The sequence below is a fragment of the Balaenoptera acutorostrata genome, chromosome 5 (assembly GCF_949987535.1).
Source record: "Balaenoptera acutorostrata chromosome 5, mBalAcu1.1, whole genome shotgun sequence".
Classification (NCBI taxonomy): domain Eukaryota; kingdom Metazoa; phylum Chordata; class Mammalia; order Artiodactyla; family Balaenopteridae; genus Balaenoptera; species Balaenoptera acutorostrata.
In genome coordinates, this window is record NC_080068.1 from 36,446,066 (window position 1) to 36,461,292 (window position 15,227).

The 15,227-nt window shown below is 39.3% G+C and overlaps 1 protein-coding gene across 1 annotated transcript in view; it reads right to left on the reverse strand.

The window, feature by feature from the left end:
* The window catches only part of DCHS2 (dachsous cadherin-related 2), a 309,593-nt gene that overhangs the window by 56,591 nt on the left and 237,775 nt on the right, over window positions 1-15,227 (reverse strand). The window contains exon 14 of the mRNA XM_057546964.1: window positions 10,608-11,465. Coding sequence (XP_057402947.1) covers window positions 10,608-11,465 — 858 coding nt within the window. The remainder of the gene's footprint in view (window positions 1-10,607; window positions 11,466-15,227) is intronic.

Consider the following 15,227-nt stretch of genomic DNA (forward strand, 5'->3'; position numbering starts at 1 on the left):
ATCATTTTAAAATGCACTCAAAACAACCTTGAGAAACGCAGTGCTAAAATGATTCCTGGAAGCCCCTACTTCCTCTCCAATTTTGTAATTTACAGAAAACTGAAACATAAAGATTCAACACATGAGCTTGAGAATCTTCACTATTGCTTCGTTGTTGGGTTAGACTCCAGATCTTGCCTGTGGACCGGCCACTGCTGATCTCCCCTCGTTTTCCAGCCATTCCCTGTCTAGGCTGCATCCCCAGGTTGATAATCAGACTTAACATTCCCTGCACTTTTAAGGCCATCCTTATTCTTCGTTCAGCTCCTGGAACCCGAAAGTCAGCCAGAATCCAGAGCCTGCACATGTCCAGAAAGAAAGGTTACACAATTTTTTATATGAGTGATCAACTTTGGTTATGAGATAGCACATTTCCAATTATTTCAAGAAACAAATAAAATGTGGCCCCCAAAATCTTAAAAATGTTTCACTTAGACTATAAGAAATGCCTTATATGAGGTTAATTTTAATAAGTCCATTTGATTGCCACAGTAGCTTTTCAGGGAGACAGGACTGCTGCCCTCAAAATAATCTGAAAGCGGGGTTAGCCTCCACAAACGACAGGTACCGACTGAGACCAGAAAGCAATGAATGGAGATTCTGATATTTCTAAGTGCTTTGTTGTTTCTGACTTACATGTAAACGAAAATTCTTTGTAGACTTTAAAGTGCAGTAAATCACCAATGTCTAAATCTCTTTCAGCTTTCAAAAACAAAATAAAATAGCCCTCTGATCTTCAGGGCTCTTAAAGCTATTGCAACATTCCTTTCTGTCCCTTCATGGCCCAGCCTTGTCAAAAATGGCTGAATTCCCCATCTCCACTTCACTCTGCACTCGTCTATACTCTGGTTTCTAAAAATATTAAGTTCTAGCAACTTGGTGCTCTCCAAATTTCACAATCCTCTCCAAAGCTGCTGAAGTCTGTTTGGCTGCACACGATTCTTGTAAACAGCCACGGCCGACTCTGGTTCACTTAGGAAGTCTCGGCTACTGGTCTTTATTCTTGGCCACATTCTGAACAATTTCAACAGAGTTTCAAACTTACTCCTCAGAATTTCATTCCTGAACTCTTCCAGCTCTTTATTTTGCTAACTGTGTCATTCTCTTATCCTTTATATTTGATGCACAGACTTATCTTTTCAGACATGCCTTCTTTTCTACCATGTTCTTACTTCCCTATGCCAAGATGGTATCCTCAGACCATCTCAGGTAACACTCTTCCCAGCCCCACTGTGGAAAGGTTCTGTGAGCACCGTAGCCCCACTCCCAGTGGGTGGTAACCCCACCACCTCATTCACTTCTGCTCTGGGGACAGGCCTCCGATTGAGCTAACAGCCACATTTCAGTCCTTATCTTCCCAAACCTCAGCTACAAATTAGATATGGTTGACCACTCCCTACTTCTGGAATGTGCCACCTTCCTGTTTCTCTAACACCATCCTCCCAGGAATGGTCAGCAGTGCCTCGGCCTCTCCATCTCAATCTCTTCTGTAGATGCATTGCATCTCCAACTCCTGTAAAATATTGGCATTACTTTGTATTTCTTCTCAGCCCTCTCTCTATCTACCTTTACTCCTGACTTGCACACATAATTACATGGGAGCTTCTACCAATTCACAATGTCTGTTCTATCTTCAAAGATTCTCATTTAATTGGTTTGGGGGTTGGGGGAGTTGATGTCCAGGTATCAGTAATTTTTAAAAGCTCCCCAGGTGTATCTACGTGCAGCCAGGATTGAGAACCCTGGATCTAAATAATCAAGAAGTCCCACCGCGGCTGTCTTGGAAACACAGAGACCACATTCCCTCTTGTCTTCCCCCACCACCGCAGTTTTACTTGGGCCCTTGTCATTCACCATGTGGATTACCACAGTACCCTTCTAACTCATCTCTATTTCCCAAGGCACTCTTCTTCACAAGGCCTCCAAAGTGAGTTTTCTACAATATGAAAGTTTGTTTTGTCACTCTTTTGATAATTGAAAGGCCATCAGTGTCTCTCTGGTCCATCTCATCATTGGAAATCTCATGAGAGCCTCTGTCTAGCTGTTCCAGATGATTTGCTGCACAGGATGGTAAACTCGTCACATGCTCCTGAGTCCCCACGCCTTTGTGTGGACCACTTCCCCTGCCCAGAACTAAGTGTCTTCCTCATCTTTTTTTTTTTTCTTTGGCCTGGTTTTATTCTCATTTGAGCATATCCGTTTTGTTTTCTTAGAAGTATAACTGTTAAATGGTGAAATGAGTTCAATAAGCATTTGGTAAACACCTACTAGAAGCAAGCTCTTTTCTGGTTCTGTTCATAGTGGGAAGCTTCTTCCAGCTACTCTGGGCTGTACTTTCATCTCCATGTCTTACACTTATAACTGTTGGTAACAATGAAGTAAAATGTTTTGGAGATTACAAAGTGCTTATTTGATCATCAAAACTATCTTGTAAGAGAAGAGATGAAAGAGATGTTCAAAGGTCTTTACAAGGATGACCACCCATTTCCTATACCTTTAAAAAAATGAGTACTGAGCACACAACATTGTGTATACAGTCACCATTTATCTGGCATCCTCAAGAACAGAGATAAGAGTGCTCTTTAAGAGCTAAAATAAATGAAGCAGAGTTCAGTTTTACATAGTACAACTTAGATGTGCAAAGAAAAAATCATTTCTATATTTCTTATGATGGGTCTAATATTCTTTAGAAGCCCCACCCTGATGGACAACAGAGAAAAATGGCCATCTTAACATGCTATTAATGTCATCTCAGTCTGTTCCCTTGAAACCTTAGCAGCTTTGGGATGCATGCTCAGTTTTTGAGGCTCCCTCCCTGTTGCATTGCTGCTGCTCTGTAAGATGACACCGCTGGGGGGGAGACTGGCAGTGATGAGGTGGGATCTTTGTGTGCTGTCCACTGGCTTTTAGAATTTGTCTCCAGGCAGTGAATCTCATCTTTCATGTCAACATGTACAGGCTCAGAACTCTACCTTGCTGGCCTGGCCCCACTGCAGCTGTTTTTGATGTTGCAGTTTTTTGGTACTTGGCATGTTATGTAACCCTGCGTTTCAGCTGTCTACCCAAGATTTGGGGAGGAGCTCATCTCATTACTTGCAGCCGTGGTCCTCATGGCAGTCAGCTGGCCTGTATTATGCATTAATCTGTGTCCACAGTGGGAATGCTGGGACTATGCGGGGGTCTTCTAGGCCTTGCAAGAGCCAAACAGGAATGGAACACTCACTTGTGCCTTCTTTTTACCTAAACACGTTGCCCATTTTAGTCTGCTCCCACTAACTCATGTTAGGAAAAAGCTACCCCATGAGGCAGTGTCCTCCCAGAGTTCCAAAGTGTCCTCTGCTTTTAGCTTTTCCTAGGCTGTCTCACTGGCTCCTTCCAGGATGACAGCTTTGGGGAAGGGGGGCCGGATGCTTGTGGCTGACCACTTGTTTCTTACATCTTTTCTCATTAGCCTTCCTGCATTCCCCAGCAAGTAGATGGAATGGGTTTTCCTTTCCTTCCATGTGGCAGATTTCTTCAGGAGCCATCTTTGTTTATACTAAGGACCACCCATTTTGCTTGTCAAAGGCAGAATATTCTCCCTTTGCATTTTTGCTGTAACTATCCTAATGTATCCAAAACAAGTGGATGTCTCTTGCAGAATAGGTGGAAGGTCTTATCCACAGACAGGCAATACCAATATAGTTCAAAAATATTAACCCTCAGGACAAGAACAGAGTTGGATGAATGGCACTACTCAGCTTTAAGACTATAAAGCTACAGTAATCAAGACAGTGTGGTATTAGTGAAAGAATAGATAAATAGACCAATAGAAGCGAATAGAGAGCCCAAAATAGACCCTTGTAAATACAGTCAATTGATCTTTGACAAAGGAGCAAAGGCAATACAATGGAGAGTCTTTTCAATAAATGGTGGTAGAACAACTACGCTTCCACATGCCAAAAAAAAAACAAAAAAACAAACAAAAAAAAACTGTACACAGACCTTTCACCCTTTAAAAAATTAACTCAACATGGGTTACAGACCTAAATTCGAAATGTTAAAACAAAAAACTCCTAGACACTGGAGGAAACCTAGGTGACTCTGGGTTTGGGGATAACTTTTTAGATACCACACTAAAGGCAGGATCCCTGAAAGATAGAATTAATATGTTGTTTTTTTATTAAAATTAAAATTTTCCGCTCTGCAAAAGACAATGCCAAGAGAATTAAAAGACAAGACATATTCTGGGAGAAAATATTTGCAAAAGACATATCTGATAAAAGCCTGCTATCCAGAATATACAAAGAACTCTAAAAAGTCAACAATAAGAAAACAAACAACCTGATTAGAAATGGACAAAAGACCTTAAAAGACACTCAACAAAGGAGATATACATATGGAAAGTAAGCATATGAAAAGATGCTCCCCATCATATGTCATCAGGGAAATGCCAATTAAAATGAGATACAACCACACGTCTATTAGAATGGCCAAAATATACAACACTGAAAACACCATATGCTGGGAAGGATGTGGAGCAATAGGAACTCTCATTCATTGCTGTGGGAAATCAAAATGGTACAGCCACTTTGGAAGACAGTTTGGCATTTTCTCACAAAACTAGACATACTCTAACCATAAGACCCAGGAATCAAACTCCTTGGAATTTACCCAAAGGAGTTGGAAATTTATGTCTATACAAAAACATGTACATTGGTTTCTGTAGCATTTTTATTCATAATTGCCAAAACTTGGAAGCTACCAAGATGTCCTTCAGTAGATGAGTAGATAAATAAACTGCAATATCTAGACAATGGAATATTATTCAGTGCTGAAAAGAAATGAGCTATCAAGCAGTGAAAAGATATGGAAGAAACTTATGCACATATTACTAAGTAAAAGAAGCTAATTTTAATAGGCTACATACTGTATGATTTCAACTATGTGACATTCTGCAAAAGGCAGCATTATGGAGACAATAACAAGATCAGTGGTTGCCTGGGTTTGGCGCTGGGGGTATGGGGGAAAGGATGAACAGACAGAGCATATTTTTTTTTAGGACAGTGAAACTACTCTGTATGATACTATAATGGTGGATACATGTCATTATACATTTGTCCAAACCCATAAAATGTAAAACAACAAGGATGAACCCCAATGTAAACTGTAGACTTTGGGTCATTATGACGTATCAGTGTAGGTTCCCTGATTTTAACAAGTGTGCCACTCTGGGAAGGATGCTGATAATGAGAGAAGGAATGCATGTACTGGGACAAGGGGTACATGAGAAATTTCTGTATCTTCCCCTCAATTTTACTGTGTACCTAAACAGTCTTTAAAAAGTAGTTGTTAAAAAACATTAACCCTGTTACATCACTAAACAAAATATAATGGTTCAGAAGAGAGTTATGCAAAATCACCTGAAAAAACAGAATCGTTCCCATGGCAGAAGGCTTGATGGAGGTGTTAAGACACCAAAAGAAAGTATGTGTGGCCAAAAGGAAGTCAATGAGCAGAAATGACACAAATGAACTTATTTAACAAAACAGAACAAAACAGACTCACAGACTTAGAAAACAAACTTATGGTTACCAAAGGGAAAAGGTGGGGAGGGAGATAAATTAAGAGTTTGGGTTTAACATACACAAACTACTATATTTAAAATAGATAACCAACAAGGACCTACTGTATAGCACAGGGACCTCTGCTCAATATTCTGTAATAACCTAAATGGGAAAAGAATTTGAAAAAGAATAGATATATGTATATGTATAACTGAATCACTTTGCTGTACACCTGAAACTAACACAACATTGTAAATCAACTCTACTCCAATATAAAATAAAAAAAAAAATGTTCCTCTCTAGTAATTATTAAAAATGCATGAAATTGTGAAAAGTCCACATTGGGGACTACGGTTGCTGATTCACCCTCATTGGTATAACCAAAGCTCTGGAAGTGAAACAGAAGAAATAAAAGCTGGCTTCTAGAAGGTTAATTTAAATGGTTTAATGGATTGGAATGTCACGGACAACCAAGTGGTTTATATTTCACTTCAAAAAGATTCAGAATGGTTATATATCCTCTCATGTGGGTAGAAAAGGAACAACAAGTGGTAAGGGTAAAGAGTGGGGAATCATTTGGGCTTTAGCTTTTCTGGTCACCTTGCTGTATGGCCAACCTCTCTCTTACAGGCAACTGACACATTCTGAAATGACTCTTTCTGTGAATAAATGAACATTTCATGACTTAAAGAGACCTTACCTACTGAAGGGTTTCTTCTAAAATGCTATAAACTATAAAAAATTATATATATGTATGTATATATATATATAAATCTATTATTGAACTATGTACTGTTTTAAACAATTGAAGTGTTAAGTTTAATGTTGTTAATAGATGAAAATAATGTCAATCAAAACTCAAACTTGTGGGCTTTCCAAGAAAGAAATGTTAAACAAATATAAATACATTGGAGTTATTTATTTTAACGTTTTATTTTCTTTAAAAAAATCTAAATGTTAAAAGCAGTTTAGGGTAATAGGATTTATGATGATACAGAATATAATTCACTCGGGATGTCAGGCGGTGCCTGCCGGATGGGATGCTTGAGTGAGCCACAGATGATGTGAGCTTCCAATAGGCACATATGTTTCTTTTGAAAATAAAGATTAAAATTGCAGATTTATTTGGGACAGAAATAATTCTGGAAGTTATAAAATGCTATTAAATAATTTATATCAAGGCCATTCTAACACTGATCAATGGATTTACAATCTTAAAACCACTGGAATCCAAATTTTAAAAAAAATCACCTTCTGGTGTCCATGATATGATCTGGTAATATGTACGAAATTCATGCTCCAGGCAAAGCTTTGGCCAGCTTGAAATATTTGGGGCATATGTCAATCAGTACGTTATGCACTTTGTCGTCGTTGTTCACTGGGGCCTAGGGAATCCTGCCGACCCCGGTGTAGGTTAGCTGCATCTAATCAGATTCAACAGCCTTCTTAACCACAATCCTTTCCTTCTCTTGTTCTCCTTCCTGTCATATGCTGCAGCTTTTAGGCTACTCTCCCCTTAGGCTCCATGCCCTTCACACGTCATAGCTACTCTTCAAAGCAAGGTCCCAACCCATTGCTTCCTATGTCTTGAAATGTACACCTACCTGGATATTTATGGGTACCATATGCTGTATTACTGCCAGGTATTAACCTTGCTTATGTGTAAGATTTAATAAACAAATTTTAAGAGTGTTAAGTTCTATAAAAAGGTAGCAGTCAAATTTAGTTCAGTAATTCTAAATACAAGAGGACTAAGAAGGACAACTCTAATCAGAGGTCAAAGAAAACACAATGATGCGATAGCAGAATAGAGGCTTCTGCCCATGTATTCATTAGCTTTTCTGAATGAACTGAAACAGGAGGCCCACCTTCAGAGGTAAGAAAGTAATTTAGTCTTCACTGTCTTCTGCCCTAGTTTTTTTTAATCTCAGACCAGGTTACTCTTCGCCACATTGATTACTCCCAACTGTTACGGCTGGGGGTAGACAGAAGGTTGAGTGATGGGAAACAGACCAAAGTAGGGGTAGTTTCCTTCCTGTAACGGCAACCGCTACCGACAGAGTGAGTCTCTGACACAGAAATGAACGGCGCACTGCAAAGATGAAAACAGGTGAATAATTTCCCCTTCCACGGCAGTTTTTATTAGGGTTATTATTAAATCATTTCTGAATTCAACCACAAATATTATTATACTTACTAACCCATAACTTAACTTCATATCGAAATATTTTCTTTGGGGTGCTTTAGATATTGACTTTTATTTAGGTTTAATACTGCAAACGAATTAATCGTGGGTGACTTGAGAAAAGATACCTTAATTAGGAAATGGCCAGGCACATTACTCAATTTTTAGAAATTTCATTTACTAATGTGAAAAAGTGTGACACAACGATGAGTCCTGTGCCAATTCTTTTGAGTGATAATTTATTTAATGTCTACTACTCTGCAGAATTTATATTGGATGAGAATGTTCACTAGCCGTGGTTGGAAATCTCATTACGTGAAGAATAAGTGAAGAACTAGAGACGGGAAAACTATTTTGAGTAAAAGCCAAAGACCCCCCAGTGATCTACAAGGCCCTGCCTGGTCTATTCGCTTCTGACTTCATTTTTTACCATTCTTCACTTTGCTTACTCTGCTTCAGTCACACAGTCCTCTTTGCTGTTCTTTGAGCAAACCAGGAAGGCTCCCACTGGATTTCTCCTTTTTTTCCGGAAATGCTCTTCCCCCAATTATATGAATGGCTACCTCCTCTTTTTAAGTCTTTGCCCAAATGTCACTTGCTCAATGATGCCTGCCTTAACCTGCTATCTAAAATTGCATTTGTGCCCTCCCCCAGCACCCCTTGCTCTGCTTCTTTATACCATAGCTCTTAAAACCGTCTAACATACACTACACTTTAGTTATTTATTACATTCATTGATATTGTCTCTTTACCCTTGCTAGAATGTAAGCCTCACAAGGACAAGCATCTTTGTCTTTTAGTTCACTAACATATCACAATAGAAGAGGACCTGACACATAATACTCAATAAAAATTTTGTTGAAGGAGCAAATAAAATATCTGAAGAGCGACTGTGTAGATCAGTGGAGTGCTCCAGAGGGCAGGACTAGGATTTATGAACAGACATAAAGGAGGCAGATCTGGGTTTAATGCAGGAATGACTTTTCAAATGAAAAGGTTTTCCAACATTGTCATGCAATCAAATCACCTGCAGAGTTTGTTAAAAATGGCAGTTCCTGGACCCCAGACCTACTGAAGCAGAAACTTCAGGGATCATCACAGAGTGCCTGTTTCACACCCAAGTTCAAGAACCACTGTCCTAAACTCTCAGTCACTGAAATATTCAAGTAGAGACTGAAAGGTCATGTGTCAAAGGTATTTAAGAAAAAAAAGTGTTTATATGTTCATTGCAGACAAAAACTGGGCTCAAAAATTCTGTGATTTTTATCAGATCAATTTCAAGATTGACTCATATATTTTGCGCTGTTATTATTTAGAAAATGTCACCTTTCCTTTCTATCAGGCTCTGCTCTGGGGTTGGGATGTATATCTCTCCAGAGGTACAGAAACAGAGCTCTAAGGAGTATCTCATGTTATTTAACATTTAACTCTTATGCAGAAATCTCATCACACCTAAGTATATGCGTGGACATTTCTAGTTTTTTTGGAAGTTGCTATTATTTCATTTAATTAAGGTAATTGCAATTTACCCTTAATTATGTTTAGAATCAACAAGGGGCCTTCCAAATAAGCAGCCCATTAGATAACCATAATTCAAAAGAAGATCAAAGTCAGGTTAATAATCTGCAACTGAGAAGAACCCTAATTTGACATTCGATATTAAATTGAGTATTTTCTTTTCATAAAGAATATAATGTGTAACAAAATATTTTCACTATGAAATGTATAGATCAATTTCAGAAAAATGAAGGTTGCCTTTTAAATAGTGGTTGTTGTAGGTACAGATAAAGTGAAACTGAATCCAAAATGACAAAACAAAAACAAAAAAAAGACTGGAGAAAGCAAACAGCACACATCAGACTGTCGCAGGCAAACTCCTTTTCTCCCCAGCCCTGGAGTCCGTGTGCTTTGCCCTCTGGCTGGCTGAAAGGTTCAGAAGATTTATTTCTCAACTCTCTAGTTAGATATAATTACCTAGATTGGATTTCTTTCAATCAACAACTATATACAAATGGGTTTTTTTGCTTTGGGCTAGGAAGATCATTTAAATTAATTTTTTTTTATGTTTCCCATTATGGCATGCATTTGAGTAGGGAAATAACTGAAAAATAATTTAGCATTATGAGGAAAAATAGTTACAATTCACTGAAGCCTGTTCTGAGTAGTATAATCTGTGCCAAATTCTTTGAAGATCAGATATTACTGCACTGTTTGAAAGCAATGCTGACTATATCAAAATGAAGTATAATATAAAATGAAGTATAATAATAATAATAACAGCAGTTCCCATATATTACATGTTGATTCTGAGTCAGACACTGTTTTAAGTGCTTTATATGAACTGGCTTATTCAGTCCTATACCCTAATGAGGTAGGCACCAAACTTATCCTTAATTTGCAGATTAGGAAACTGAGGCAGAGACATACAGCTGCCCAAGGACATGCAGTGGCAGTCACTGAACCACAACGTACTTCACCTTTCATTGTACTTCTAGGAAAGTACTTTAGGAAATGTACAGTTGTTCAGAATTCATAAACATTTAAATAAAAGGGTTTTTATTTGAGATTTTAAATTTAAGTTAAACTTTAAGAGCCTTGAATGATTTATCTTTCAGCATTTTTACTATCTTTTGCTGTCTTTAAAGGGGAGTGTGTGTGCGTGTTTTACTGTATTTGAGTATATTTTTCTAATGACATATTTTGAATGAAAGTTGGCATATCAAGAATTGGCTGCACTCAAATATTCATAACTGAACCGTGATAGCACTCGTTCTATAATCCTTAGTTTTAAGCATTTTGTCAAAACTGGGACAATGTACAAAACACTTGACACTCACCTGCCTCACAATTTTCGGGCACAATCCCATTATACAGATGCTGGCTGAAGGAAATCCTTACATCTTCTCCTTCCATGTGAATGACCAAGAGACCAGTGGTTGTCCTAGCTGGGAACCCCTGGTCCACAACTTTTAACTGCAGCCAGATAGGAAAATATTCTGAAGCTGGGTTTTGCTGAAGTTGAATTTCTCCTGTGTATTCATTAATAGAAAACACTGACTGGGGCTCTGCAAAACTAAATATGACAGTTCCATTGGGTCCCAAGTCTGGGTCACTGGCTCTCAGGATGGCGGTCATCTGGTTAGTAGGTGACTGGGGGGAAAGAAAAATATCAAAGGGGTTCTGTTCCCAAACTGGATCATTGTCATTAACATCAGTGACATGTACTTTTATGATCACCGTGGTGCTTCTTGAGCCCTGGACACCACAGTCTCTGGCCACAGCCTTAAATGTATGCTCGGCTCTGGCTTCTCGGTCAAGGATGTGGCTGGTTCTCAATGTGCCCGCTACGGGATCAATGGTGAATGCCTCGGAAGCCTCATTCGCCAGAGAATACTCAGTTTTCCCATTCAGGCCTTCATCTTTGTCCACAGCAGAAAGCACAAGAACCACGGTTCCCACTTGAGCATCCTCTCTCACAGAGGCCTGGTAATGGAGCCTGGAGAAGGAAGGACTGTGGTCATTGTCGTCCAGAACTCTGACTTGCAGCTGCACCATGGAGCTCAGGGGTGGATCCCCCAGATCGGAGCACAGGATGACTAGGGTGAAGTTGCTGACTTGCTCCCGGTCCAAAGCACGAGTAATTGAGAGTTCTCCTGATGTTTCATTAATAGCAAAGTACTCATCAGTATTCCCATCTAGTAAAGAAAACAAATTCAAAATACATTTGAATTCAAAAAGTAGCAGCCCTTTGCCATGAATATATATATTCATTCAACAAATATTTATTTCCTGATTATTACATCCTAGAACTGTTGTAAGTACTTTTGTAAGTACATGATAAGGCCCCTGCCCTCATGAAGTTTCTATTATTAGGAAATAAACAAAAAAATATAATTCAGTATTTATCTTAATTCAATCAGTAATTCGAACACTTGCTTTGATTGATTTGCAGCAGTATGATATGTTTTGTGTGCAACTTCAACTTTTTATATTAATATATTTTTCCTCTTGGGAGGATTAAAATGTATGTTTTACATGAAATAAAACAGTAGTCAGGTATAAGCAACAGGATACAATGTCCATTTTTAGATATCAATCAAAAAATAACAGATTGATGTACGACAGCATATCTGTAATTTCCCCAAATGTTACTACAGACTGAATGCCGGTTATACTACTGCAGTAAGGTCTCTTCTATATTCCACATCTTCTGTGCATGAATCATAACACTTCTGTTAGAGATACTGAAACATTTGTCTATCTCTTCCATAACATAAGCCAGGATTATGTTTTATTCTTCTCTATATCCTTCAAAAAAAATGTTCTTTTTGCTATTGTACATGGTACCAAGTAGAATAAAATTTTCAACTGAACACAGGGATAAAAAGCTTCCAAAGGCATGTTAAAGTCACCCTAAAAATTAGTTGGGAAAATGCGGTTCAATTACCAGCCACATTCTTGGACGAGGGGCACCATTCCATTCCCAACAGTGTGGGAACTTACTGGAGCCTACCAGAGGCAAATGGAAGAAGTGGAACAGCATTCTGAGAAAACAACAGCCACAGGTAGTGCTGGGGGCTGAGAAGGGACTGCATTTGTACGTCTTCATAAGATGTGTTAATTTGTACCAAACACAGGGATGGTGAGACAAACTACATTTCTGTGGCATTTGTGGTTGATAAAGCAATTCATTCCCTCAGTAAACATTTCAACAACACCTGTCATGTACCAAGTATGTGCTGGACACTGGGAATACGAGGAGTGGAAGATGTGATTCTGGCCTCCAAGAGTTTACAGTCCAGGAGAAAAGGCAGGTCAGTACCTGAACATTAAAATACAGTGTGAAACTCACACGTGCAGGACGCTGGGAAGCACAGAGGATGAGCACAGGGTCTGGTGTTAGGATGGCCAGGAAATACTTCTTAGAAAGAATGACATCAAAACTAACTCCTAAAGGGGAGGAAGCCAGGCTACAAGTCTCAGTGGAGGGGAGAGGGAAGAGGGACAAACCTGGGTTAAGTCCCAGGAATATGACAAATTAATCGTTGCAAACATTTTAGTGTGACTAGAACACTGGGTTCTCTGGGTATTTGAGTGTAGAGGGTAGGGAGACAGAGGGTCGACAGTGGCAAAAACATAAATCTGGAAGATAAGCAGGCATCCGATCATGAACTTCCCTGTGTACACTGCTGAAGACTATATTATCTTAAAATCTATTGGGAGGCCCTGCAGGATTGTAGACAGGAAAGCGTCATGAATCACATTTCTGTTTTAGGAAGAGTACAGGGCAGCAGTGTCAGAGCTTTATTAGACTAGAGGAAGATTAGGAGGTTACCATGGTATCTACGTGAGCAATGAGGAGGTTCTGCAATAATATGCCCCTGGAGGAAGTGGACACACCCCAGAGATATAGAGGAGGATAATAAGGAGTAAGGAAGGGAAGACTCATAATCCAGCTTAGGGGGAAGACTCAAGGGTGTCAAGACTCAAGGGTGTCAAGACCAGCTGTCTTTAAAATGAGGTCTGAGGACCCTGGGGTTATATTAATTTATCTAAGGAGTATCTGGAAACAGGTAAATTTTAAGGTAATTTCCAGAAGTTCAGTTTATGTATCTTTATTCCTAAAATTGTTCTGCCTAAGAAATCCCCTGGGATCTCGTTGGTTTGTCCTTCCCCAAATCAATTTTATAATCACCCTTCTTGAAAATTACAAAAGAAAGGTTCACCTCTCGCCCCTCCCAACCTGACCAAGGTGTACCACACAAGTGTGTGAAAGTTTCTAGGCTACCAAGCAAAGGGGAATTCCAAATATTGGTGTTTCATGTTGAAACAGGGACTGACGTTAATGCCTGGGGAAGACATCCTTTTTATGTTGGAGAGGGTCTTTGCTACAAACTAAATTTTAGGACCTATTCAAGCTCATAAGTAGTAAACAAATAAAAAATAAAGACCAGTAATTGATTTGGGGGCATATAACGCAGACGGAGTTTAAGAAATAAGTGTTACTACTATAACAACAATCTGTCTCCCATGTAAAAAATGTGAACAAGGATTTTGAGTGCTTACATCTGTAACAAGATTTTTTTAAGGGCATGTTGAACAAAAAAAGGCTGAAGATCACTAGCAGAGATTCTAGAAGAAGCCAGACCATGATGAAGTGAGTGAAAAGGGAGTGATGTTAAGTTCAGTTTTGGACACATTGATAATGAGATGCTGCTATATATAAAAATTGGGTCCTTGAGGCTGTCAGAAAAAATGGTGAAACAATTTGAAACAGAAGGGAAAAAATAAGTGGGTGTCCTAGGGGTGAAAAATAAAAAAGATTAGGGTGTGACTAGTCTGGCTTTGCCATCTGAGTTGTCTTCCAGGTATTTTATCTTCATTGTCTTTCAGGTATTTTATCTCTGTAAATTGTTGAAAACTAATACATAATGAGAATGGTTCTTGTTCACAGAAATTCAAATTAATTGTGTCTAGTGGAATGGCATTGATTACTATACTATGGATAGACCTCTTCTGCATTTCAAAATTTCCTATTTTCGCTCTGTGTGTGTTTCTTACATTTCTCCTTGAACTAATTTTAACATCTTTTTGGTTTGTTTATTAGCTAATGAGTTGAATAAAAATCTTTGGAAGTTGTCAGTTTTATATTTGTATGAGAGTCATACAAATATGTCCTTTGATGGGGAGTTCTGGAGTGAGGATGGCACAGAGCAAAGTCCACAGTCCAACACAGGACATAAAGTGCGAACAAAAATGCTATTTCTGGTCAAAGGCACTGATCCTGATTCTGCTTTCTCACTGTAAAAAGAAGGAGAGAGAGAGTGGAAAATAAAAATTTATTAGGAGGTAGGATCAAGATGGTGGAGTGGGAAAAGTCTGAGCTCACCTCCTTTCAGGAAGACATCAAAACTACATAAAGAGAAACTCTCTCTGAGACTGACCTGAAGATTAGCAGAATGGCTCTTCTACAACCAAGATTACAAAGAAAGAACCATGTGGAGTCTGGTAGGAGGGGAGGAGAAGAAATCTAGTCAGGACCCACACCCCTGGTGTGTGACCCAGAAGAAGAGAAGGATTTCACAGGCTCAGGGATCCTCCCTCAGGGGTGAGGGGTTTGAGCCCCACATTGGGCATACCAGCCTTGGGGTCCAGCACTGGGAATACAAGCCCCTTTAGGTGGTTTGAAAACCAGTGGGGCTTAATGGAAGCCTGTAGGAAACTGAGACTCTGCTCTTGAAGAGTGTGGACTTTCACTTGTTTGTTCCCAGTCCCAGCACAGAGGCAGCAGACTGAAACATGCCTGGTGCTCTGGCCAGTCTGCTATGACTGCTCCAGTGCACCTTACTCCTGTCTGAGACAGGCTCTTACCTCAGCCCCTCCTGCTCCAGCCCCACTCCTTGACAAGGCAGAAACCATCAGTGCACCTTGGGAGAAGCCAGGGCTTGCACCAGCCT